Below are 25,261 nucleotides of genomic sequence, written 5' to 3'. Positions count from 1 at the left end.
AGAAAGAAAAATCCAGGAGCATTAAAAGAAAAAAGAAAAAAAAAAAAGCACAACATGCCAAAGAAAAACAATTCAATGTAATAATATCACTTTATCACTTGCAGGAAAAATCACATACTTGAGTAGGCTATCTGAGAACCAAAAGGCCATGCTGACGGGTCAAAACACGCTACAGGACACTGGGTCCTGGCCCTCCGCTGCACTGACTTGAAACCCATCCCTAACACAGCATGAAAACTTGAAACCCAACCCAAACACAGACACAGCATTTCAGCCTCAACACAGTTTTGGGAACTGCTGGAAAGCAGGCTTCATCCTCAATGAGGTGTGCTCAGGCTACACAGCATGGGGCTTCAGGCACCTCTTCCCCTACGGAAGAAGACCGCCATCAGGAACCGCCACGCAAGACAACCTTTTTCCTCTACAACACCTTTCTCAGGAACAACGCAGCATTCCAGAGACCTGCTTTGCTCCTGTTCTAAGGGCTATCACCTTGCCTGTGGCACCTGATAAACAGAGGAGAAATCAACCACAGCAGCAAAACCCACAGCAGCCTTTGGACAGTTACTCTCATCCCCTCCTTAACCTCAGCCTCTTACCTGCCCCACGTGGCAGATGCTTCCACCTGTTCTCTTAAGCCACTTAAAGCACCTCTAAAAGGCAAACTGGAATTTTACTCTATTGGATGTAGGAAAATAACTGCAGTGACAACCGCACCCCAAAAACAACTGCTACCTCTGTTCATCACTCACCAGAGTCACTCCAGAGGCAGCTCAGGTCATGACGTCCTGGACTGCACACTGAGTTTCAGCCTGAACAAAGGAAAACACAGCCAGAAGATAAACTTTCAGCTGCCAGCGTTAGCACCCATCCCTCATCAACACAAGCGACTCCATCTTTAATTGTATCCTTTCAAAACAGCGGTCCACTTGCCTCTGTACCTGGAAATTAAGTCCAAGCTCAGAAGGAGTAGACAGCATCACCCATGCCACCTGGGAACACAAAAGGACAAAATGACCACTGTGCTTGCAAACAACCACCTGCCACACTGCTCCTCTATCCCAAACAGCCTCACCTCAGACCCTGAGGGAAACACCTGAGTGTCTTCCGTTCGCTTTGGATAAGGGATGACCAGGCTGAAAACACTCTCACCTTCCCTCACTGCTCTGTGACATGGGGATTTCCCTTCCCTGTCCAAGACTGCACGAAGCACCTGCAGAGACAAGAGAGAAGCACACCCTGAGGCACCTCACAGCCAGAGTGTACCTGCTGCAATACTCTCTCTTCCCAGCTCCGTTACTCCAGCTGCTCACCAGCTTTAACTGAGATTCTTGGCTCACAGCGCCAAAGCAAACTCTGCCCAGGCCACACAACACACACTACACAAGCTACGTTATTTAAGACACACGAGCTGGAACGTTCCTGCCCAAGAATCAGTCGCATCACACAGGAAGGATGCCGCATGCTCCTAGAAACCAAACCTACCAGTCCTGAACAGCTTCCCTGCCAGACAGCTCCCCACCTCCTCCTGCCAACCACGCTCAGCACACGCACTATTTGCCTCTCAAAAACAACAACAACAAACAAACAAACAAACAAAAACCCACAAAAAGTAAGAACATACACACACAAAAGCGACTGAGCTCCACAGATGCCAAAAAGCCACGCACACACAGCAGCCCGGCAGGGGTAATCACAGACCCTTTACAGATGAAAAAAGGTAACTCTGATACGACCCTGCTCAGTCTCTTAGTAATACTGTGCCTACATGGACAAGCCTCTTGGAGCATGTAATCAAGCTGTTTTTAGTTCTCTGGAGAGTTACACAAGTGATTAAAATATAACTCAAAACCAGAAGTGTATCCCACCATCCCTAAAACCAGTGATCCAGCAACCTCTGCTAAATATCCCTCTATTAAGTGAATTCCAAGCACTTAAAATCTAGAAATCCATAGACTCCAAGCTGCCTAAAGAAGCACCTGTAGAAACAAGAGAAAAAGCACACCCTGAGGCACCTCACAGCCACAGCATACCTGCTGCAACACCTCTCTCTTCCCAGCTCCTTTACCTCAGCTGCTCATTAGCTCTATCTGAAATGTGTGCCCAGGCAGCGCTGCACAAAATTGTGCCATCAGACTTAAAAAAAAAAAAAAAAAGGCCCACAGGACAACAGCTGCTGCTCCTTCTGCTCTCCTTCTACTTTCTTGTGCTTTGCCCCTTCCCTTTCCCAGGTGATTGGGCTTGGGTGCTGGGCGCGGCCAAACGGTATATGAGCCCCAGGTATGCCATCAGAGAGCTCCTTCTGCCTGGGCTGCTCTTTGGGGTAAGTGCTTTGTTTTTCCTTCAGTCAGTTGCAGGGCTCTTTAGGTGGGTCAGAGTCTACGGACGGACTGATGCGTTTCCAAGTAGAGAGCGGTACGCACGTCTTTTTGAGGTGACAGCTAGTAGGATCTGTTAGAATAAACTAATGTAGTACTAGGTGCCTTTATTGCATGCAGTTCTTTCTCAGGTGAGTCACTGTTACGGCATGTTTACGGGTAGGATGTCAATGTTAGTTTGTGTGTTTGCTCTGCTGTGTCTGTGGGGACACGCCGTGCTTGGCTGGGAACCTGGGGCGGAAGTGATGTCAGGGCCTGTCTTCAATCAGGGCGGAAGCACTGTGTGATTGGCTTGGAGGAAGCCAGGGCAGAAGCAGCATGCAGGGCTTGCCGGCGCCATGGGCAGAAGCTGTCGGGGCAGGCCGGGACGCCGAGGAGGGGTGGCGCAACGAGGTTGGTGGTCGGTGGCGCGCCACGGTGGGCTGGATAGGGAGGGGGCGAGGCGGCGGGTGGTTGGTGGCTTCTGTGGAAATGGCCCTTGTGCGGGGTGGGGGCGGTGCATTCAGAGGAACCTTGACAGGCTGCAGATAGGGGCAGGCAGGAACCTTTTGAAGTTCAGGAGAGGGAAATGCCAAGCCCTACCCCTAGGGAGGAACAACTCTATTGAGCAGCACTAGATATCTGGGTACTAAATAAGCATTTCTTCATGGAAGGGGTGGTTAGGCATTAGAACAGGCTGCCCGGGGAAGTGGTAGAGTCCCCATCCTTAGAAGTATTCAAGAGACGTGTGGACATAGCACTTAGGGATATGATTTAGTGGTAGCATTAGGTTGATGCTTGGACTTGATGGTCTTAAGGGCTTCTTCCAACATAAGAATTCTTGTTGAGGATGGGGATTCAACTAACAAGTGCATTTTTGGGAACTGGCTCTCTCCTTCACTGTAGGTGACAGCAGCTTTGTGGGCCCTGCGAGGAGGCACCTCTGTAGTGATTGCAAATGGAGTCCACCCGAAAATCTCGGGTCATGTCATCACAGATATTGTAGAAGGGAAGAAAGTTGGAACTTTTTTTTCACAGGTAAGACCTGCAGGTGAGTACGGAAGTAATATGTACGCTGGGAGCAGTAGAGATTCCCTGGAAGTTTAGGGTTGAAATTTGGCTAGGCCTGCCTGTTCAACAAATGGGAAACTATGCTCTGCTTGACAAGCGGCTTTGGAAAGGTAAGTTTCAATGTTGGAATGGAACATCTTGAATCCTCTGCTTGGGTTCCTTCCAGCTGATGACTTGCTGCATCAGCCTTGCATTCAGAGAACTAAGTAGAATTTGTCTTGTTTTCAGTCTTAGAGGTTATCGTCTCTTATTGATGATTTCAGGCTGAAAGCATGCATATAGAATGTAGTGCTGAACTAAGATAGTGTGCGGTTTCATTTTTTATCCTAGGTTCTTCTTATGACTCAGTCTTTTGTTACTGTATGTAGCAATGTTTTCCTGCCTGTGTGTTGCTGTGACAATGTAACAAGGGCCGCAGAAAGTCAGACCAAAGATCTGTGATCTTAGCAGAATAGAACAAGTATAGAGTGATACTCGTGACTTGCACTGTAGTAGGTGCCTTTATTGCATGCAGTTCTTTCTCAGGTGAGTCATTGTTATGGCATGTTCATGGATAGGACAATAATGTTAGTTTGTGTGTTTGCTTAGTGGTTCTGGGTCCCTCAGGATTTTTGCAGGATTACGGGGCTTACTGTGAGTCTTTGCCTGTATGTCAAATACTATCAAAGTTACAACCTTGGTGGCAAAGTGAGGGAGCAGGGTTTAGGAGAAAGGTATTGTCGAAGCTCCCTGTGTAAGCATGTATCTGAAACCAGCAGCAGTAGGCATGTAAGGTGTAATCTTGTTCAGGGTTAGGGACAGTTTGTTATATTTCTGCAGCTTTTGCCTGTGGTTTTGCTGGCTGTTGAGTCTTTAGACCTTGCATCCTTCTAGATTTTAAGAGCTTGGAATTCACTTAGAAGAGGGATGCTTAGGAGGGGTTGCTGGCTAACTTGTTTTTGGGAAATCATGGGGTACGGTTCCTTTTTTTGGCGTTACATTTCAATCTTTAGGTATATCAAGCCATTTGTGTCACTGTCCAGAGGATTCACAAAGAGCTTCAGCACGCATTGCAAGGGGCTCGACTGCATAAGCGCAGTAGTACGAAGAGACTGAGCAGGGTCACCTTTTTCATCTGTAAAGGATAAGTCTGTAATTACCCCTGCTGGGACTGCTGTGCATTCATGGCTTTTTGGCATTTGTGGACTCAAGGGTGTGTTTTTTTTTTTCTGGCTCTGGTCTCTGTGTTTGAGTCCTCTGCAAGAAGCTGTACTGTTTGCGTGTCCATCGTGGGCATGACCTTCTCTCTTTGTTTCTTGTAGCCCAGGGCATGGGCACGGAAACTTGAACGAAGCACGAGGGTGAGTGGACAGCAGTGTGGGCCCTGAGTTGGTCAGTGGACTGTGTTAGTCTGCTTTGCCTGTTGGGCAAACTACCTTGCGACAGCAGAGTACGTCTCCTGCCACGTTTCTGAGGCGCGCCAGACGTCAGCAGTTCTAGTTCCTGAAATGCTGGAGATGCATCTCTTTGGGGTGTTAGGTGGGCGAAGCGGTGATACTGGGCTGGGGAACACGGGTCTGGGGCTTCTTGGCTCTTGCGGTAGGGGATGAAAGAAGAGGAGTGGGTATAGACCGTTTTATGGATTGTCACGTTTGTCTGTTCTTTCTCCTTGATCTAAGCCCCGTGGGCTTGGCTTGGCACAGTGAATGGAAGCGCTGGGTGTGGGTTGGGAAGGTGAGTGGAGAAAAGTTGGAAAACGGGCATTGTTTTTGGTTTGGTAGTCTATTGGTCCACCTCTGGGTGACTCCTCTTTTCCAGGGATGAAGAAGGTACTGGGAACATCCTAGCTGGTCTCTGTGGTCCACACTGAGGATGGATTCTGAGCCCTGAGAATTAAGTTCAGGGGCAAATCTTGTGTGTTGGCAGGGGGAGGCAGGGAGTTGTCTAGGGGGTGTCTATCTGATTTCAGTAGCAGAGCAGGTCAGTTGACTACTGTTTTGTTTCTGAGGAGGGTGCTTCCCTGGAAGAAGTTTGGCTGGCGTGCTGGTGCCTGATGGCACTTTATTTCTGCAGGTGAAGAGGAGCCTTAGGCTTGAAGCAGTGTCCTGGCTAGCCTTTGTGTTCCTTGATGAGGATGGAACCTGCCTCCCAGCATTCCCAAGCTAAGCTGGGGGGGCAAGTGCTATGTTTGAGTTGGGGTTGTGAATGGACCCATAGGGCAAGGGTCTGTGCTTGTAAGTCATTGCAGCGGATGGGGCCTTTCAGGATTGATCAGGTCAGGCAGAGATGATGTGTGGGGAGTTCTGTCACGTACAGCGTGAACACGTGCCAGGCAGGGCAGTCCCAGCTTGTTGTCTGTGCTGTGCTGTTGCTCTTGGTGCTCGGCAGGCCCTGGGGAAGCCATCCTGAGGGTATTGAACACTTGACCTCATCGGAATAACGCTGATGTTCAACTGGGAGCTGAGCACCTCTTGTCTTGCAGTAGGAGCTTAAAGGGATCACTTCTTCCGTGCGTGTAACTTTTATTTTGTATCGAATGTTTCCTGATATGATCATTATGTGTTACGCGCTCCTCAGGTTTTGATATCCTCATCGCCTTCTTCCACTGGACAGATTAGATGGGCAACTTGGTAGCCACACTAAAGGTCCTAAATGCTTGTTTCGTCATCAATTCTGTGATTCTGTGATCACAGGGCTGATCCAAGCACTTCTTGTCTTGCAGTCACAGCTTAAAGAGCAGATGCGTTTTGGGTCTTGTGCATATTTGGTTTCAGATTGTGTCTGTTTCCATCGTCACTGTTGTGGAAGTCATCTGGGCTTCACCAGGAGCTCAGGCTGGGGAATTCATTTCTGAAGCGTTATTCTTAAGGGGTTTGCACTGCCCATCCTTCCGGTCTCTTGTCTTAAAGGCAAGCATTCTATGCGTCCATCATCCCAGTTCTGGCGGTCACTTTCAGTCGCAGGTCATGGCATTTGAGTCTGTCCCTGGGGTGGCCACAGATCATCTGTTCTGACTCGCTGTCACTGTAGGGCTTCCCTCTGGGAGTTGTCATTCTGCCTGGTGTCATTCTGTTACGCTCCTAGATTTTTCTTTCTATGTAAAGAAAGGTTTGAGCTAATTCCAGCTGAAAAGAGTTTTTTGTTTGTTTGTTTTTATCTGAATAGAGTAAAACGATCTATTGATGCTTCCTTAGCTGGGCGTAGTGCCCAAGAATGGGGAGAGAATGAATGGCCTCCTGAAAGAATCATACAGCATTATGGACCAGCTACCTGGAACCTGAATGAGGTAGTATGGGGGCCCGAGAACCTATTTGTAATTTGAATTGAATAATTATGTTGCAAGCTGTCCTTGGAATTGTAACTATATATAGTTACAATATATATAATCATAAACCATAAAATAGCTGAACTGGGAGCTGCAGGGTTGATGTGGGAATGTTGAGGTGAAACTCTGTGGTTTGTAGCACGCAGGAGGTCAAACAAATGTATTGAATGATCTTTGCTGGTCTAAAAGCACACCAATCCCAGCCATGTAAATCCCAGCTGAAGGTATAATAACATGGTAGAGTAGCATGGCTCTGCTCTGAGATGAGACATAATTTGTGGAAGCAGAGCAGAAAAGATGCTTGTGAGTAGATGAATTACTGATCGTTTTGACTCTAGGAATGGATGACTTCAAGGAGGGAGCTCCTTCAGATATCAAGACATTGCTCTCCGAAGTAAGGCAAAGGTTTTGTCTGAGAAAAAGGGAACAAAAAGTTAACCATTCATGTGTTTGGGTTTCTGTGTGGTTTGTTGTTGTTTTTTTTTTTTTTTTTTTATGCACATTTAAAATGAAGTGACTGTTTTTGTGCTGGTTACATGCGGTGTCTTTTATATCCATCTAAATTACGTTTACTCTGGGAAAATGTTAGGCAATAATGGAATAATGAAAGTTAAACTTGATTTTGTTGTTACACCAGACTGAAGCATGATTTGAATCAAGTAATTGGAATTACAGTAGGCTAAAATTGCTGAAAAACGAGTTTGGAAAGTTGAAATGCATTTATTTGCTATTAAACCTTACTGAAAACATTTGGTTGTTTTCAGTTAAGAACTACTGGATTCATAAATGTAATACACAAATGAGAACATTTATGAAGTTTAATATTTAAACCATACCATTTTCAAAATACAGAATTGTTAATTTTATTGAACAAGTTTTCCAGTTTTCAAGCAGTGACCTTGCAAACAGTTCAGGTAATCGGTGACCCTTAAAAGCACAAGCCAGTGTTTTCAAAACAAAACAAATCTCCTACTTAAATATCTCTTTTCTAGTGATCTTCTAAGAGGTTAATTACTAACCACCGTTTGCTGCTTATGTTACCATCCTCATCCTCCATCCTTCACTCCTTATCTCTTCTTCTCTTAAACTTCACGTTGCCACTGTTGTTTTCAACCTTTCCTCTTGGATGGATGGAGCAACATGAAACAACTTTTCTAGCCAGAATAGAATAATTTCTGAATTTTATTTATGTGTTAGCATTCTTCATTCTGGTTGTGTCAGTGGTCCGCTGACTTAACTGACCAGCAGCCTGCATTCCCTGCCACCAGCCCCTAACCACCCCCCCAGAACAGAAGAACTGAGCAACCATTCTGGAAGGTTCTGGTGGTGAATGTTGTCATGAATATATGAATGTTCTTTACCCTCTTCCAGTCTTAATCCTATTTGTACTTTTTTTCCTTTTTTTTTTTTAATAACCTCATTGGAAGAAGTAGCTCTATACATTTGTACGGGGTCACAGCGGCTGCTGCTCAGCAGGCATTGATCTATGGAGGATGGTACTGTTAGCCCACCGTGTTGCTGGAGGGCAGCCACTAAGCGATGACCTATGAACCAGGTCATCACCTACCAACCAGGTGATTGTGATGACCCATGGTGGCAGAGACCGAACTGTCCTTCAAGAAGGCCCCAGGCTCACTGCACCGTCCGGTGCTGAGGGGTCTTCATCTCCTCCCTCCCAGCTGGGCATGGTTGTCTTCTGCTGAGGTACCCCGGTACCACAGGGCACTGACCATAGCATCTGCCTGGGAGGGGAAGTACCCGTACTCTGAGATGGAGAACGGGAGCGTGCTCCTCCCCGATCTTCTTTCTGAGGACTTCACCTGGGACAGCCAGATCCCCAGGCTTATCGTGGGAGTGCTGTTCTTAGCGGATTTTTCAGGTGGGTTGGGCACGGTAGAGCCTCCCCGGAAACGAGCCATTGGGACACACCAGGCCCTCGGGGGCCCTGGCCCGTAGATGGCACAGCTATCTTGTCGCTCTTGAGGACTCCTGCTGTGATGGCTAAAGAGAGCACGGATTGGCTTCTCTTGCGATGCAGCGACTGACAGGCGCTTAGGCTTGGCAGCATGGGACTGGCTGCCAGGCCCTGTGGCCCACGTAGACATGTCCTGATTTCTGCCTGTTCTTCCTGCAGGTTTCACTTCTTTGTCAGAGAAGTGTGTCCAGCAGAGCGGCACAGACAGAGGTGCTGACGAGCTGGCACAAACACTCAATGACTACATGAGCGACGTTTTGGAGGGTAAGAGCCATGCTGCCAGGCTGTTGTATATGGGGCCCTGAGGTTGCTTGCGGAGGGCAGAGGCAGCCTTGCTGCACCAGCTGCTCCTGCCTCCTTGGAAGGGCTGTGGAGCTCACTGTGGCCTGGGGGGACAGTGGGAGCCGTGGGGCTCCCGTGGCAAGGGAGGAGCGCAGCAGGTCTCTTCTGCTGCCCACTGTGATGAGGGAGGCCCCAGTGGACTGCAGGCTGGCAGACGTGCCTCCAGGCAACAGGAAGGGCTGGAAGGACTTTGCAGGGAATTACAGGCCCATCAGCCTGATGTCAGTATCAGGGCAGGTTACGGAGCAGGTGATCCTGAGTGCTGTGACATGGCACATGCCTCCAATGGAGGGATCAGAAGCAGCTGGCGCGGGATTTTGAAGGCTAGGTGCCTCCTGACTACCCTGATCTCCTACGACAAGGTGACCCACTTGGTAGAGGAGGGAGAGGCTCTGGTCATTGTCTGCCTGGCTTTTTATAAAGCGTTTGACACTGCTGCCCACAGTATTCTCCCAGAGAGACTGGCTGCTCAGGGCTTGGGCAGACATACTGTTTGCTGGGTAAAGAAGTGGCTGGACGGCTGGGCTTAAGGAGTCCTAGCAAGCGGAGTTCAATCCAGGTTCAATCCAGTTGGTGTCTGGACACCAGTGGCCTTCTCCAGGGCACTCTACCAGGGCCTTTTTTGTTTAACATTTTCATCAGTGACCAGGAGGGAGGAGGGGATTGAATGCACCCTCCATCAGTAAGTTTGCAGACAATTCCAAGTTAGGCGGGACGGTTGACTGGCTTGAGGGTGGGAAGGCTTTGCTGAGGTAGGCTGGGCCAAGTCCAGTCACATGCCACTGAACCAGGCTAAGTGGTGGGTCCTGCGCTTGGCACACAGCAACCTAATGCAGCCACATAGGCCTGGGGGAAGAGTGGCTGGAAATGTGCCCAGTAGAAAAGGATGTGGGGTTGCTGCTTGGCGGCCAGCTGAACATGTGCAAGCAGCGTGCCCAGGTCTCTAGAAAGGCCGATGGCATTCTGGCCTGCATGAGAACTAGTGTGGCCAGCAGGGCTAGGGAAGTGATAGCTCTTGGACACGGCAGTGGTGAGCCCACACCTCGAATATTGCATTCAGTTCGGGGCCCCTGACCACGAGAAGGATGTCTGAGTTGCTTGCGTGTGTACAGAGAAGATCATCAAAGCTGCTGAAGGGTTTAGAAAACAAGAGTTACGAGGAGCAGCTGAGGGCATTGTGGTTGTTTAGTCTGGAGAAGAGGAGGCTGAGGGGAGACCTCATTGCGCTTCCCACCTCCCTGCAAGGAGGCTGCAGCGCAGAGGCAGTCGGTCTCTTTTCTCAGGTGACAAGAGAGAGGCCATGAGGAAAGGCTCTCGATTTGGGGCAGGCTGTGCTTGGGTTGGGTACTGGGAAGAATTTCTTCAAGGAGGTTGTGGTTGAGCACTGGAGCAGCCTGCCCAGTTAAGCGATGGAGTCCCAGTCCCTGCAGCTATTTAAGAGATGTGTGGACGTGGCACTAAGGTAGATGGTTTAGTGATGGGGACTCAGTAGGCTAGGTGGATGGTCAGACTTGATGATCTCGAAGGCCTTTTCCAGCCTAGATCATTCTCTGATCGTATGAGCAAGGGGACACCTGCTTTCTCAGCATCTGTCTCTGTGCTTGCAGAGAGACCGTTGCAGTTCCACGATGGAACACCGCTTTGGTGCCATTAGGACCGCAGGCAGGCTGGGGGCATCCAGTGAGTGCCAGCGTGCCAGTGACCTAGGGAGGCTCGCACTGACATCTGTGTGTGGCCCTCCTGAGCCCCTTATCCTGGGGGACGTCTCTGACCGTGAGCATGTGGTGGCCACCACTTTGGCAGCATTTGCAAGTGTCCCCGCTCAGAGATCTTCACCAGGCGTCTGGACGTGGCCCCGGGCAGGTGGCTCTGAGTGGCTCGGCTTGAGTGGAGACGGGGTGCGGGACTGGAGCAGATACTCTCCAGAGGTGCCTTCCAGCTTGCACCGTACTGTGCTTGTGTGGCCTCCCAACTCGCTGTACAGGGGCCAGGGCTGTGGCTACAGGTGGCTTGCCCCACGGATTCCGGAAGAAGGCGCCCCATAACTCTGCCTTCCCTTCTTTCTCCACAGTTGTGCTGGATTTCGGAGGAGACATCCTGAAGTTTGGAGGTATGTCCTTAGGAGGAGGCTGCTTCCATGTCCTGCTGCTGTGCAGTGTTTCCCGCGGGAGCCACTTGCTCTGTGCTCTGGCCTGATGGAGCAGCTCTCTGGCCACGCAGCAATCCCTCCGGTGGCGTCCCTGGGCTGCTGCAGCTGCGGAGGAGTGCTGGGCAGAGGGTCCCCCCGCCACCCACCCTCTTGCCCTGCTGCCCTGGCTGGTGCTGTGGCTGGTCTGGCAGAGGGGAGGGGTCCCTGTGGCCAGGGTGCTGTCCTTCAGGAGGATGCCCTCCCACAAGCCCGTCCTCCTCTGCACGCCGGCTGGCCACTTGCTGCTGTCCCTCAGGAGAGCCTTCCCCTTCCCCTCACTTTCCCCAGGGGATGCTGTGCTGGTGCTGTGGAGAGCATCAGAAGCTCAGCTGCCTCAGACCATCAGCCTGGTGCTGCAGTGTTGCCAACAAATCCAGAAGAAGCATGGCAGTCGTGACACACACGTGGGTCAGAAGCTCCACCTGAAGATAGGTATGGGCGCTGCAGGGTCAGCTGTGCCACGTGCACAGCCCTGGCACTCTCCAGTGCTGCTGACTGCTTCTGCTCCCCGGTGTCAATGCTGCTTCTTGCTCTCTCCCCAGGGATCTCCGCAGGGCAAATGACCGTACTGGCTGCTGGAGACAGGTACCATCAGCAGTACTTCATCTGCAGCCAGGCCCTGGAGGAAGTTATGAACGCCCAAAACCTTGCGGTTAAAAGTGAAGTGATTGTCTCGCCCACCTGCTGGAAGCTGTGTGAGCAGGAAAAGATCCAGACCAGGCTTCTTGGTGGCAAACGGGTTCTGAAGGTAGGTGGACAGGTTGGCCTCTAGAGCCTCTCTGAAGACCTGCACCTGAGAGGGAAGGAGGCAGATGCCAGAAGGCTGAGGCGCTGGACGTGGAGAGAGTTGTAGCTGTAAGGGTTGGTAGAGAGCTGAAGCAGTTGCCCTTCCACCTCAGGGGTAGCTCTGGGTAGTGCTTGCTTGGTGTGACTGGCCAAGGGAAGCACAGGAAGGGTGTGGGCCCCACCAGCAATGTCCCCCGTGGGTCGCGCAGCTGTCCTGGAGAGCTGGGGCATGCTTGGGTGATGCCTGCGTGGCTCTGGTCCTTCTGAAGAGGCACTTCCGTCCCAGCTGAAAATCCAGAGAGGTGGGCTTGCTGCACCAAGAGGTTCTGCCCTTCTCTGGAAAGTGAGAGTGGAGGGGCGGGCTGTGTCTCCCGGGGCTCCTTGGGGAGGCCAGCGGCAGTACTTTTGTTCTGCGTGTCTGCAGGTTCAGAGGATGGAGCACATGTCTGGATCAGAACGCCAAGATGCTGCAGGCCAGTTTGAGCAACACGTGAAGATGCAGCGTTTGGAAAGGATAGGTGAGTCCCTGCTTCACCGTGTTCTGAGACTGGCTGGAAAAATGGGGCCTGCCTGCTTCAGAGTTCCAGGGAGGAACTCCCCCTGCCCTCTTCCACCTTTCAGTCAGCATTCGTGCCTTTGTCCCTCCTGTGCTTCAGCTGAGGCTGTCGCTGCCATCCCCTCCTTCCAGGGGATGGCTCTGGCCAAGCAGCTGCAGAGGGGAGCAGGAGGAAACGCCAAAGAATCTTTGCTCTGCTTTGCCCAGTGCCAGCCCCGTCTTTCAACCCCCTTGTAGTCCCGTCCTGCCAGTGAAGGCCTGCGTTTGCTTCCCTTAGGGCACCTAAGGCCAGCTTTTCTCGTGTCCAATGGTCCTAAAGTGGCAGCAGAGATGCAGAAGTACATACCAGCAGCTCCTCTCAGGAAGGTAAGGCCGCTGCTGCTGGAGGCTGCATTTTGGGAGGGCAGAAGAAGGTGTGCATTGCATGGGTGGAGCTCTCGTGAAAACAGACAAATGGAAGAAAAAGCACCCTGGGGCGGGAACCCAGGGGACCTGATGCCAGGCTTACTGGTGCTGCACGTGCCAGGCAACTGCCCATTTTGTGCTGCTCCTCAAAGAGGCACGGGTGGCAGGAGGTGGACTTGCCTCTGTCTTTTCCATGACTCTTGCTCTGGACGTGCTGTGGGCACGAGGCGAGGACAAGGGGGTGAGTCTGCTCAAGTCCCTGGGATGTGCCAGAGGGTCGCCCCTCGCATCCGTACTTGCCACAAGATGCAGTGTTGCTGGAACATTCCCCTCTGTCGTTTGTGCTATGACTCTGCTGTGACCTGCCTGCCGCAGGCTGGCCTGCGATTGGCACCGAGCAGGGGACTTACCCTTCCTCCAGTAGTACCTGGTATTGCCAACATGCCTGCTCTCCCTCGGTACGTGGCACGGGCCCAGAGGAACCGCCGGGAGAACAGGCTGGCAAAGCTGTCGTGCTCTTCACTTCCAGCTGGACGTGGATATGCCACTGCACCTGTGGTCTGAGCTACGGCCAGTCACCAGCCTCTTTATCCAGCTGCAGTTTTCTGCAGAGGCCAGGTTACTGGATCTTCAGAGGGGCCTCCGTGATGCCAACAGGATGATTTCAACAATCATCAGTCCTCACAAGGGTGAAATCAACAAAAGCCTTCTGTTTGATAAGGTGAGCGTGGGGGAGCAATCCCACCCCCAGAGGGTGGCCTGTGTCTGTTTAGTGGAGAGGGACTGAGGAGCAGCTCTGCCTTGCTGGTGGGATCAGTCCTCTGTGGCTTTGTGTTGACCTGCAGCTCTACTGGTCTCCCTGGCGACTGCAGTGGAACGGCATTAGCTGCTGGCCATAGGCACTGTAACCAGATGTGTTGCATCTGTCCTCTGCAGGGCTGTACATTCCTCTGTGTGTTCGGAATGTCTGGAGCAAAGCTGCATGACGAGAGCACCCGTGCCTTGGACAGCGCTCTTCAGATCTTCAGCACGTGCTCCAGATCATTGAGGAAACTTGAGTGAGTGTGTGGCGGTGTTGCAGGGCATGCGTGCTGCCTGGGACAGCGCAAGGGGGATGACCAGCAAGAGACGTGGCCTCCTGGCTTGGCCTCCTTTGTCCCTGGCAGGATTGAGGCAGCACCCTGAGAGGCAGCAGGTGGCCCCTGGGCTTAGCTCACGGCAGCCAGGCGCAGTCCCTCCAAGCACAGCCTGCCAGGAACAGGGCTCTGGCCTAATCTCAAAGTCGCTGGCATTGTAGGTGCTCTGTGGGTAGCACCTGCTTTCCTCCACTAGTGAGAGGGGCTGTGGCCTGCTGCAGGTCACAGCCATCGGGCCTCAGGGGAAGGGTCCAAGCCGTCTTGCGTGCACCCTCCCCACGTCCCTTGTGTGTGGTGCCCCGAGCTCTCCAAGTCCCCGAGGCACACACCGGCTGTGGGACAGCAGGTGTCCCTGGTTGGTGCCAAGGGGAGACGTGGGAAGTGGCAGAGCGGGGCGAGCAGGACTGCGCCTGGGGCACCACTGAATTTGCACTTCTCTCCCTGTGTGCCAGGGCAATGTCTATTGGGGTCACCAGCGGGACGATGTTCTACGGCCTCTGTGGCCATCCGGAGAGGGCTGAACATACAGGTACCGCACCTTAGTCTGAAGAGTGGGAGGCTGGCGTGGGTGTGCTTAAGCACACCTGTCACACACACATCCATCATGAAGAGATGGGAAGGCTGGGGCAAGCACATATGCTACAGCCTGCCGAGAGCGGCCCAGATGTCACAGGTCTCGACCTGAGGTGGGAGAATGGGCTCAGAGACTTGCGGTTCCCGCTGGGTCAGCTTGCCCTGCTGCGGGGTTGACCTGTGCCTGAGGGTGTAGTCCCAAAGCTGGGAAAAACAAGGAAACCTTGAAGAATATAGAGAGTCCTGTAGCTTGTGTAGTATTTCTATAGCTTGTATAGTCTTTTAGGTGAGAGAATAAGGGAACAGAGAGACAGGTAGCCTTGAGCTAGCAGCAGCAAGGGAGATAAGGGACAAAAGGTGAAAACAAGGAGGAGAACAACAGCTCCAGACTAATCTGTAGTAACCTTTTGCTCATTAAGGGTCATAAACGTATTAAAAATCGTACCCATCAAAATGCTAACGTATGCTAATGTGGGATTTGATGTGTCCCCACTTCCCCAGCCCCCACTCTTTCTCTGTAATGTGCAAACTCAGGAGACATAAGTTAGGTGAGCTGTAATAGCCAATCAGAAGTACCCAAAGAGATAGCTTTCACAAGTTTGCTGTGTACAAGTAACGGTGATTCAAGTCAGAGGTGTGCTGGCTTTGCGGAAGATCGCCAAGCACCTGACTCTGCAGAGTTATATAATAAAATATTTAATTATATAATATATATATATTTATATAATGAATTAATTAAAAGATCTTTGCTGTGTGTGCTCATTGGTGCAGTGCACTAGGCATGCACCTATGGACAACAAGGGGAAGTAGCCCTTGGCCTTAAAGGGTGGGGCAAGGCTGCTTTCCTAACCATGTCAATGTGTTCTCTCTCCATGGCAGTGATTGGCCATAAGGTGAATTGGGGTGCCCGCTTGATGGTGCACTACCCCAGGCTGGTGTCCTGTGATGAAGACACCTACAAGGCCTCTCGCCTGCCCAGTTACCTCTTCAAGGAGTTGCCGAAGACAAAGTTGAAAGGTGTTACAGATCCCGGCGCTATCTATCAATATGTGGGGATCACCGACAAGTGGTGAGTGTCTTCCGAGCCATCTGGATGGGGCCACAAGGGGAAGCCAAGGGTGCAACCTTGACCGGTAAAGAGGAGCTGTGCAGCAAGAGACCAGCCTGGCCTCCCACAGACATCCCTTCCCTGTGGCCAAGAAGATCCAAAGGCCTGGCATGGGTCTGCTTTGTGCCTTTCTGCCCTTGTGTCTCCTGCTGCTAAGAGAGCTGCGAGTGACGCCAGTGGGGTGCAGAAGGTTGTCCTGGCTTTGGAGACGCACGCTAGCCATGCAGGCTTTGTCCAAGCGGCTTTCCGCTGGGCTCCCTCCCTGCCCTGTGTTTGCTCCACTATGTGCAAGGCTAAGGCAGAGGTCATTCTGATGCAAGGAGGAATTTTTTCCCAGCTCCTTCTGCGCAGGAAGCTTTGGGTCAGTCATGTCGCCTTGGGGAAAGGTGGGCCACTGGGCCACTCTTCCTCCTGTCTGCCTGCTCAGTTCTCAGCTGTCCCTCCGGGCCAGGGTTGGAGGACCTTTTGGATGTTAACGTTGCTGTCTCTTGAAAACTATCAAAAGACTTGAGCCAAAGGTGCCAGGTGCTTGGTGTCCTGAGCCACTAAGTGACACAGGTCCTCCTTTCCAAGAGGCTTCTTTTGCTTGTCCAGGGTGGCAGAGCAGTCTACTAGCCAACAGCACACCCTGGCTTCTTTGCCGCATCTGGGCTTTCTTTGGTTTTGGCCTCTGGCGAGGGACTCCCAACACCTTCTGCTGTCCCGCCATGGCTGCTGGCCTTCTTCGTGCTTGAAGCTGTCCTGGCATGTCCACTCGAACGTTGGCCGGGGAGCATGCTCCGGACAGCATGCTGCTGGAAAGAAAAGCAGTTACCTGCGGCGGGTCTCCTCCCCTAACACAGCAGGCTCTATATTCCCTGGCTTCTGAACAACTAAGTGAAACTCATGTTTTGTCTTCTCCCGCTTCTAGCATCTTTGACATGGGTCTTACCAAGAAGAGGTCGGACTATGGCCCCTTGCTGGGTAGGTAGAGAAGTCCTCGCTCTTCAGAACCCCAGCTGCTTCCCTTTGCCCAAAGCAGTGCACCTTGCTGGAGGTTAACCCCGGTAGGCAGCTGAGCCCCACACAGCCGCTCGCTCCCTTCCTCCCTCCTCTAGCCTGCTGGCTGGTGGGGCAGCATGAGAAACTGCAGAGGCCTTGACACTGTGCCAGCACTGCTCGGCAAGAGTTCAGTGTGTTCTCGGCGTTCCTTTGGTGGCAAGTCCAGCACATCACAGCACACTCCAAGCTCCTGTGAAGACAAGGAGCTGTATCGCAGCCAAAACCACAACAGGCCCGAAGACGCCACCTTAGCTACAGGGTGCTGGCAAGAGCTCTGGGGCTCAGGGTGCAGTGAGATGTTTGGCATGCCTTTTGGGCGCAGCTGCCTGCAGTGCCTCAAAGTGTGCCCTCCAGTCTTGGGCTGGATCAGTGTGGGGAGCTGCGTCCAGCTGGCTGAATCTCATTGCCTGTGGGAGGAGAAGCGGAGGGGAAAGAGCTCCTAGGAGCTGCGCCGTGTGGCCAGCAGGCAGGCGGCTCTGAGATGAGGGGCTTGGAAGGAGGCCTGGGTGTAGGCAGGCTTGCTGACGTGGTGGAGGGAAGCCGCCGTGCCAGCAAAAGGGAATGCTGCCCTGCTTTTCAGCATGCTGCAACAGCTTGTTTCCTGGTTGGTCTTCACAGGTCGGGAGGTGGAGATTGACCTCTTTGAACGCAGCTTGAAGGCCTATGAGACTTTGGGACAGCCGCGCATCCTGGCGTACGCAGGCATTCTGGGCTCTGGAAAGAGCCACTTACTTACTGAGCTGGCCTTTCTGGGCCAGGCCACTGGGCACAGGTAAGTGGGTTTTTTGAGCCCCTTCCCACGCCCGTCCCCTGACGTTCGTGGAAGACTGCGATGCCTCTGCCCTGTGCCTGGCCCTCCGCCCACACCCCCAGGACTGTGCACCCTGCGTTCCTTTGCAGTAAGAACCAGGCAGCGTGAGTCTCTAACTCTCCTGTCTTGGCAGGCGTGGGCTACTGGGGGCCTTTTCTGCAGCTCAACTGCCTTTTGCTTTTGCACCGCAGGGTTGTCACCATGGAACTGACCAAGGCCAACATGAGGCAGCCCTTCTCTGCCGTCTGTATGCTGGTGGCCAGGGCCCTGGGACTGCAGGCGGGTGAAACGTGCAAGGACCGGCAGCGCACCCTGCAGGCCAAGCTCCAAGGGGCGATAGAAGAGAGCAGTTACTGCCTCCTCAACAACATTTTCCTCGTCGAGGTGAGAGCGAGAGGGAGGCCTCCTGAGGTAGTCTGGTGGTTGTTTGGGTGTTCTGCTGGGCTGGGAGTTGCAGTGCTCATAGCACCCCGTTCTGATTCGTGGGTCCAGGGAGGCTCCTTGTCTGTGGTGACTTCATGTCCTGTGCATGTGCCAGGTGTCTTGGTCAGCGCCCTGGAAAGGCCAGTGAAGAGAGGCTTGCGCTGACCTCATGCAAAAGCAGAGGCGCTTTGCTCTGCCGTCTAGCTTGGTGGATAGGCATGCCTGGTCCCAGGATGATGTTTCTTTCTGACTCTGCTTTCCTGTCCAGTTTGCCATCTCAGACGAGGTTTGCAAGATGCATGACCTTCAAAGGAAAAGGGAGTTGCAGAAGACTTGTAGGAAAGTGCTACAGAAGGTGAGCGTTCCTCCTTCTACCTGGGTCAGAGAAAGAAAACAACCCTGCCCGCTGCAGGCTCCACATCAGAACAGCCTGAGTGGGCAGCAGGACGATGTGCCAGGGTCACCGCCCTTCAGGGCCCAGGAGCCCCTCCTCCCAGAAGCCCCTCTCACACCCTCCCCATATGCCTCGTCGTAGCTCGCCTCCTGTTAAGTTGGAGGGTATGTGCCCTGGAGGAGGATTGACGCCTTCTGCATTCCTTTGCCCAAGCTCCCTTCTTCAGAAGGGCAAGTGATGTTCCAGGAGGCCTTAAAGTCTCGCAGAAATGAAAAGCCAGTAAGCTTCTGAAGAGGGAAGCGGCTGGGGAGAGACTTCTGAGTATTCTCCGTCTCCGGAGAGAGAGGCTGCATCTCCTCCCCTAGAGGATGCTTGAGAATCCGCCAGACTCCAAACAGATCCATCTGCTTTTTTCAGACCCTTGGAGGAGAATTTGGCATATTTGTCATCGACAACGCCCACTTCATCGACCCTGCCTCCTGGACTGTCATGTGGCCCGTGCTCCAAAGCGTCACGCTCTTTATGGTGATGAGCTTAGCTCCTGGCCACGAGAGAACGGAGAGCTTTTTCAAAGCTGCAGCAGACAGCACAACGTCCCAGAGAATCAGCTGTCTTCATCTGGAAGAGCTGAAACCTGCAGCTGTGGTGCAGAAAGTCTGCCAGGACCTTGGAGTGGTCAGCATCCCCAGGGATCTAGCAAGGTATGTTGCAGGCCACGGAGCTCTTCCGGAGGGGTTGGACCTATGCTGCCACGGAAGGAAGTCGCCCCGCAGGAAAGGAAGCACGGGGCCTTCTGGCAGCATCCTTGACTCCAGCAAGGACCTGGGTTTCTCCTTAAGACTCGCCACAGCAGGTGTGAGCTAAAAATAGGCAGCTCCCAGGACGCAGCACGTGGGCAGTGACAGCCCTTTGCTGTTGCAGAGGAGGGAGGGCAAGGCAGGGAGGAAAAGGGAGAGAAGAGGAGAGAGGAGAGCAGAGGGAGATGGGTACCCAAGCCTCAGCGTGGCTGAGGTGTGAAAAAGGCTTTGACCAATGTAGCCAGGCTGCAGTAGGGATTCCCAGGAGCAGGGGTCCAGCCAGCTGCCGGAGCAGATCTGGGCTCCTGAGGACAGGGAAGATCAGGCTTGCTGTGTTGTGCTTTGGACATTGCCCACGACCATTTCCCCATGGACTCCAGCAAACAGTGTAGGGTCAGGGGTCCCAAACGCCCAAGCCAGTGGGAGGACCGCCCCCTTCTGAAGTGAGCCGTAGCTGTGACAAAGAGGCTGGTTACCCTGTGAGGCCTGAGTGACTCGCCACCCGCCCATCAGAACTGTGTTGCACCATACTTCCCTGGTGTTGGTCACTGCTGGGTCTGCTCCTGCCCAGGTTCCTGATCCAAAGAAGCTCTGGCATCCCATATTACTGTGAGGAACTGCTGCGCTGCCTGCGTCGCAACAACATGCTCTTGTTCAGCACTGGGAGGCAGGACAAAATAGTAGAGGACAACTGGGAGGGCTTGATCGGTAAGCACTCTTGTTGCGGACTGGCTAGATGCTGTTGCACGTCACCCCCCCCACACACACACACACACACACGACCGTGTCCTGTGGCTTTCCAGTGAGTCTGGGCAGAGTCCGATCTGGCAGCAGGACAGAACTTGATCTGGCTGAGGTGTGGGCTCCTGCACACCTTGCTGTCACCTTGGCAAGCCACCAGCTCCCTCGAGAAGAAAGCCCTTCTGCAGGAGAGGGTCAGACCTGGGAAAGTGTAATCCAAAACCAGAAATGCCCGCAAAGGCGCTGGGAACTGAGGAGCTTGGCAGTAACGCAAGAGCAGTAATTGCAAGAGCAATGCCAAGCAGAGTGCTGTTGCCCTGGGGACAGCCTGCATGGGCTTTGCCTTTTGGATTATCACTGGCAATTTCCCTGGCTGTGGGAGGGAGCGCTGTCAAAGGTAGCAACCGCTGCGTTCTGTTGCGGGATATTCGTTCAGTACAGCTGGGCAGCTGGTCCAAAGGCAGAAAAAGAGTTGCAAGGGCAATGCAGACAAAACCATTGCGGTGGAAACCGGTTTGCCCTGCTCACTGACCGCATTCGGTGCGGGCCATGAAGCGCACCCAACCGTGACAGGTTGGACTTGCCCCACCTTGTTCATGCTCTCTCTCTCTCTCTTCCCAGCTTCTGCAGTCGAGGCTTCACCCATTGTCTCAGCCACCTCAAGCTCCAGTGCTGGGAATAACAGTGGCAGGGTCTGCACCGTCAGAGCAGATGTCAGCCTGGAGACCACCGTGCTGCCGGCTGCCTTGAAAGGTGAGGGGCTGAGTTCGTGGCTGTGCTGGGGTCCTTTCCTGGGGTGCATGTGAGAGAGGGGCTGGGCATCAGCATGCTGCAGAAGCACCCTCTCAGCCTGGGGGGCCCTGCCAGGAAGGCGACTCTGGTCTGAGCAGACAGAGCTCTGTGCTTAAGGACACAGATGTCCCCCTCCGGGCTGTGGGCCGGCTGTGAGGCCCACAGCAGTTGTGGGGAGCTCCAAGTCCAGCTCTGAGGTGGTGAAAGCGCTCTCTGCTCTCTGTGTGCGCTGCTGGGCATCAGCCTAGTTCAGCTCCGGTAGGTCGCATCACGGGTCGCATGTACCCGCAGGATCGTGCCCTCCCCATCCGTGGTGGAGGAGCTCTTATCCCTGGGCCTTGTGGCCTGTGGTTGCAAGAGGAGTGGAGCCATCTTGAAGACATTCCCCTGGGCTCCAATTGCCCACCAGGTGCCATCCTGAGGAAGAGAGGCCAAAGTCTACCCTGTTTCCTGTGGTGGAACCGTCCAGCCTCTCCAAGCTCAGGCTCCGGGACACAAAAGAGAGAGACGATTTGCTTCTTCTTGACAGATATTGCACTGGCTGAGCTGGACCGGATCACGCTGCAGAAGCAGATGGTTTTGAAGTTTGCAGCCATCATAGGGCCAGTGTTTACCACCCAGCTGCTGGCTCACATCCTTCCCAGTTGCACCAGGCAGCAGATGAATTATTTGTTGGACATGCTGGTGAGCGACAACATCCTTAAGTGGCTGAAGGACACAGGGGTGCCCAGAGACATCCAAGATGCTCGAGAGGGGCCGGCCACCTCTCAGCAGGCAGGGAGCGGTAAGTGGTGGCAGTAACGTAGACCCAGGAGCGCTGTAGCTGAAGGAGGCCTTCCCCCACCAGCTTTGTGCAGAGGGAAATTCCCAGCGGCTGTTGGGAATGTCTCTACCACTCTGGCTGAGGCCACCATCCATTGCCTTGCAGGGGTGGAGAGGCCGTCTACAAGCAAGGAGACCACGGAGCAGCAGGCTGGCGTTCTGGCCTTCTGTGCCCCGCTGCTGCAGGAGGCAGCCTACGAGCTGTGGCCCAAGAGACAGAGGGCCAGCACGCAGCGCAAGTGTGCTGCCTTCCTGGAGAAGCACGCGCACAAATGCCGGAGCTGCCACGGAGGGGACTTTGTGGCCTTCCACCGCTTCGCCGTCCCCAGTCCCCAGGATGGGGAAAACTGCCGGGGCTCTGCTGACGAGGATGACTGGCACAGCTGGGAGGCCTTGGTGCTCGCTGGAGAACACCTGAAGAAGGACAGGACTCACACCCCTGAAGGTAGGCTGTGTGCCGTGCAGCGGAGCCCCCTCCCTCTGGAAGTCCAGGCCCATGCAGGCTGGGGCCCACCGGGTCCCCAACACCAGGGATAAGCCAGGGGACAAGGACGATCACCGCAGCTCTTGTGCCCTGGGTCTGCTCGACAGGACCCTTGCAAGCCTGCAGCTCTTAGCCCGGGCTATGTGGGGAGTCCCTTGACACGCTCTCTTCTTCCCAGGTAGTGCAAATGCCCTGCAGCCGCAGCAGGCTTTCTCGGAGGAGGAGTTCAGGTGAGGAGACAAGGTTCTGATGATTGTGGAAACGAGCGAGCTCCAGAGGAGACAGATGGAGCTCTGCCATTTGGCTGCTGGCTGGGACTCCAGCTTTGGGAGGAGGAGGCTGGCTGTGGGGTGGGAGCTGGGATGAGACAGCAGGAAATAGGGGTTTGTTGCTACCCGTAGGGAGAGCAGGGTCATCTCAGGTGATGCTCATCTGCTCTTTGCTCTCTTCTTTTCCTGGCAACCTGCCTCTGACCAGAGCGTCAGAGCGGTTTCCACCAGAGGGCAAATGGACAAGTGTGCAGCCCAGCAGGACCAAAGAGAAGGACGGTGGCGAGTGTTCCTGCAAATGCGAAGCCGTCATTGAATCAGTGCTTATGCCTTTGGCTCGCCACTATGTGGCAACAGGCAATGCTTCCCGAGCCTTCTACTACCTGCTGGAGTGTGCGGCTGCCTACCTGCACGTCTCCAACAGCTACATGGTGAGTGACCCTGCTTGCCAGCACGCATTGCACCTGGAGTCCACTGCAACAGGACACGCCCGCTGAGGGGCCTCCCAAAAGAAACAGTGGGGGCAGAGCCGGACTGTTTCCTGCGCTTTGCCTCTCCCACAGCAAGAGACGCGGGGCACTGAAGCAGGCCCGTCAGCACAAGCTGCAGTACCTGGGAGGCAGTCTGAAGGCTCCCTTGGTGCCTGAGCTCTGAGCCCACAGGGCACTGTGCTAGGGCAGGGATCACATGGGGAGATGCGGGCCCTCCTAAGGCAGGTGCCACAGGAGGCAAGAGGGAAGGGTGGAGCTAGCTGGGGGCTCTGCACCGATGCTCACCTGCTGCCTGTGTGCTTGCTCAAAGGCCCTTATGAAGCTCAACGAAGCGGAGGTCCTGAGGAACTCCATGGGGAAGACAGCAACTGTGTTAGACTGCTTTGAGGAGGTGACCTTCTTCAGCCTCAAAGCGGAGGTAAAGCGGCAGGGTGACGCCCTTCTTGCAGGGGGTGTCCCTGCTATGGCCAGCCCCTTATACATTTCTGCAGCCTCTGCAGGAGGAGAGGCTTGGGAAAGCGGTCCATGTCTGCATGGCTTCCTCTTCCTGTGCAGGTCTGCTGTAATCTAGGATGCGTGGGGCTGGCCAAGAAAACGACCAGGCAGGCGCTGAGCCTTCTGAAAAAGCGATTCCCTCAGACATGCGCCGGAGCCTTTGTCAAGTCTCTGTGGGAAAGGTTTCAGGGTGCTCTTTGTGCCACAAACAGAAGAACACCCTCTCTTCTGCTAGAGGCTCGGTAAGCAGCAGAAGGGAGAGCGTGGGAAAGGAAGAGTATTCTGGTGCCAGGCATTCAGGCCCAGGCCTGCCTGGACTTCAGGCCACGCCTAAGCTGTGCCATAGCTCATTAGCAGGACCGAGGCATTAAGGCACGACATGTGGGTCAAACAGGGGCCAGTGCAGCCTCACACTGCCCCCCTGTGCAGTCCCTGGGCCTTTGCATAGAAAGCAGCTTGTGCCGAGGGATGCACCTGCTGGCACGTTTCGGATGAGGCTGGGGTGGCTGGGAACAGAGAAGAGATGTGAACAGGGAGGACGGGCTTAACAGGGGAAGGAAGGCAGTGACCTCAAGGGATGGGATGGGGTTGGGTTAAGGTTGGGGGGGGGAAGGGCGTGATGAGGAGAAGGCTCAGAGTTGCGATAGTCCTTCTCCTGCTGGTGCCTGGCATCACTTCCCCCCCCCCCCGTGCTGTAGTGCCAGCACACCCTCTGTAGCGGTTGGCTGCCCCTGGCAGCACTTCTTCATTTGCCCACTTCCGTGCCAGCAGCCCTTCCAGCACCAGCTCCCTTCCTCTGAGGAGGTGTACGTGTCTCAGCTGCCACCCCACTTTCCCCTGCCCAGTCTGGTTTGGTGCTCTACAGCCGCGCCTCTGGGCTCAGCAGTTTCTCTTGTGTGTCAGGAGGAAGAAGCTAGCCTGGATGCTTCAGCAGACCCGCTGCCTCTCCTTACTGGGGCACCTCTACAGCCTGGAGGGCACATCAGCAGGACGGAGGTTCTCCCGCCTGGCAGCTCGCATGAAAGCCAACGTGGACAGGAGAATGGACTCCTCTCAGGAAGAAGACTCCCACCCCGACAACTGACTTTCCATCCCTGCTTTTCTCAGTGTGTCTTAGTAAAACATCTGTTTTCTTATGGTGGTGGTTGTCAGGCCTTGCCAGGGAAGGTTCAGGTTGGAAATAAGAAGCAAGTTCTTCTCAGAAAAGGAGAGCTTGCTCCCCCAGCAAGAGACGCGGGGCACTGAAGCAGGCCCGTCAGCACAAGCTGCCTTACCAGGGAGGCGGTCTGAAGGCTCCCTCGGAACCTGTGTGGGCACCTGGAGAGAGACAGCATGGGCAGTTTGGGACGGTGGAAGCTGCCATAGTGCAGAGCGAGCAGAGGAGGGGAGGGCCACGGTGGGGGGGCGTTCCAGAGTCCCCGCAGGGTCAGGTGGGCTGCTCCGTCCCGAGGCGTGCCCACATGGGCTCCGGGGTGCTGGCCCAGGTCCTTGCTGCGCTTGATCGTTGGGCTGCTCCTCGTTGTGAAACATGGGATTAGAAATTAGAGAGCGATGGATTAAGAATGAATATGTAGGCAACACTCCTTGCTTCATATGTGCTACTGAGATGGGGAAGATGCTAAAACTTCTCCGAATTAATATTTACAGAATCGCAGAATTTCTAGGTTGGAAGAGACCTCAAGATCATCGAGTCCAACCTCTGAGCTAACACTAACAGTCCTCCGCTAAATCATATCCCCAAGCTCTAAGCTAGATTCCCTTTTTGAGTGGGTTTGTGAAAATTCTGCCAAAGAAGGTCAAGGACTATCAAGAGGTTTCTGTTGTGAGCACTATTTTATGGGAGCCTAGGTGGGGTGGGTATTGGAAGAGGGTGTTGACTAGGGCACTGCCTAGGGTTAGG

The 25,261-nt window shown here is 53.8% G+C and overlaps 1 protein-coding gene and 1 pseudogene across 2 annotated transcripts in view; one reads left to right on the top strand and one right to left on the bottom strand.

Annotated features, from left to right (window-relative positions):
- Positions 1-8,837, bottom strand: part of LOC309890255 (delta-1-pyrroline-5-carboxylate synthase-like) — a 27,446-nt pseudogene extending 18,609 nt beyond the window's left edge. Inside the window, exons 1-3 of the transcript in view lie at positions 8,463-8,837; positions 1,076-1,213; positions 942-992 (exon numbers count right to left, since the gene is read on the bottom strand). The product of the transcript in view is annotated as a delta-1-pyrroline-5-carboxylate synthase-like (transcript). The remainder of the gene's footprint in view (positions 1-941; positions 993-1,075; positions 1,214-8,462) is intronic.
- Positions 8,783-25,261, top strand: LOC309890254 (adenylate cyclase type 10-like). The gene is made up of 24 exons (XM_082783939.1): positions 8,783-8,971; positions 11,121-11,159; positions 11,526-11,669; positions 11,780-11,985; positions 12,448-12,541; positions 12,857-12,945; positions 13,514-13,705; positions 13,921-14,042; positions 14,573-14,649; positions 15,573-15,762; positions 16,712-16,764; positions 17,461-17,614; positions 17,845-18,037; positions 18,345-18,431; positions 18,888-19,171; positions 19,839-19,975; positions 20,630-20,761; positions 21,330-21,584; positions 21,729-22,067; positions 22,285-22,336; positions 22,584-22,806; positions 23,177-23,284; positions 23,422-23,603; positions 24,265-25,261. The coding sequence occupies exons 1-24, from the start codon at positions 8,953-8,955 to the stop codon at positions 24,443-24,445; spliced, it is 3,552 nt and encodes a 1,183-aa protein (XP_082640065.1). The 5' UTR covers positions 8,783-8,952; the 3' UTR covers positions 24,446-25,261.

The sequence above is a fragment of the Aythya marila genome (assembly GCF_965140915.1).
Source record: "Aythya marila genome assembly, chromosome: Z".
NCBI lineage: Eukaryota > Metazoa > Chordata > Aves > Anseriformes > Anatidae > Aythya > Aythya marila.
This window is presented reverse-complemented; position numbering and strand designations above follow the sequence as displayed.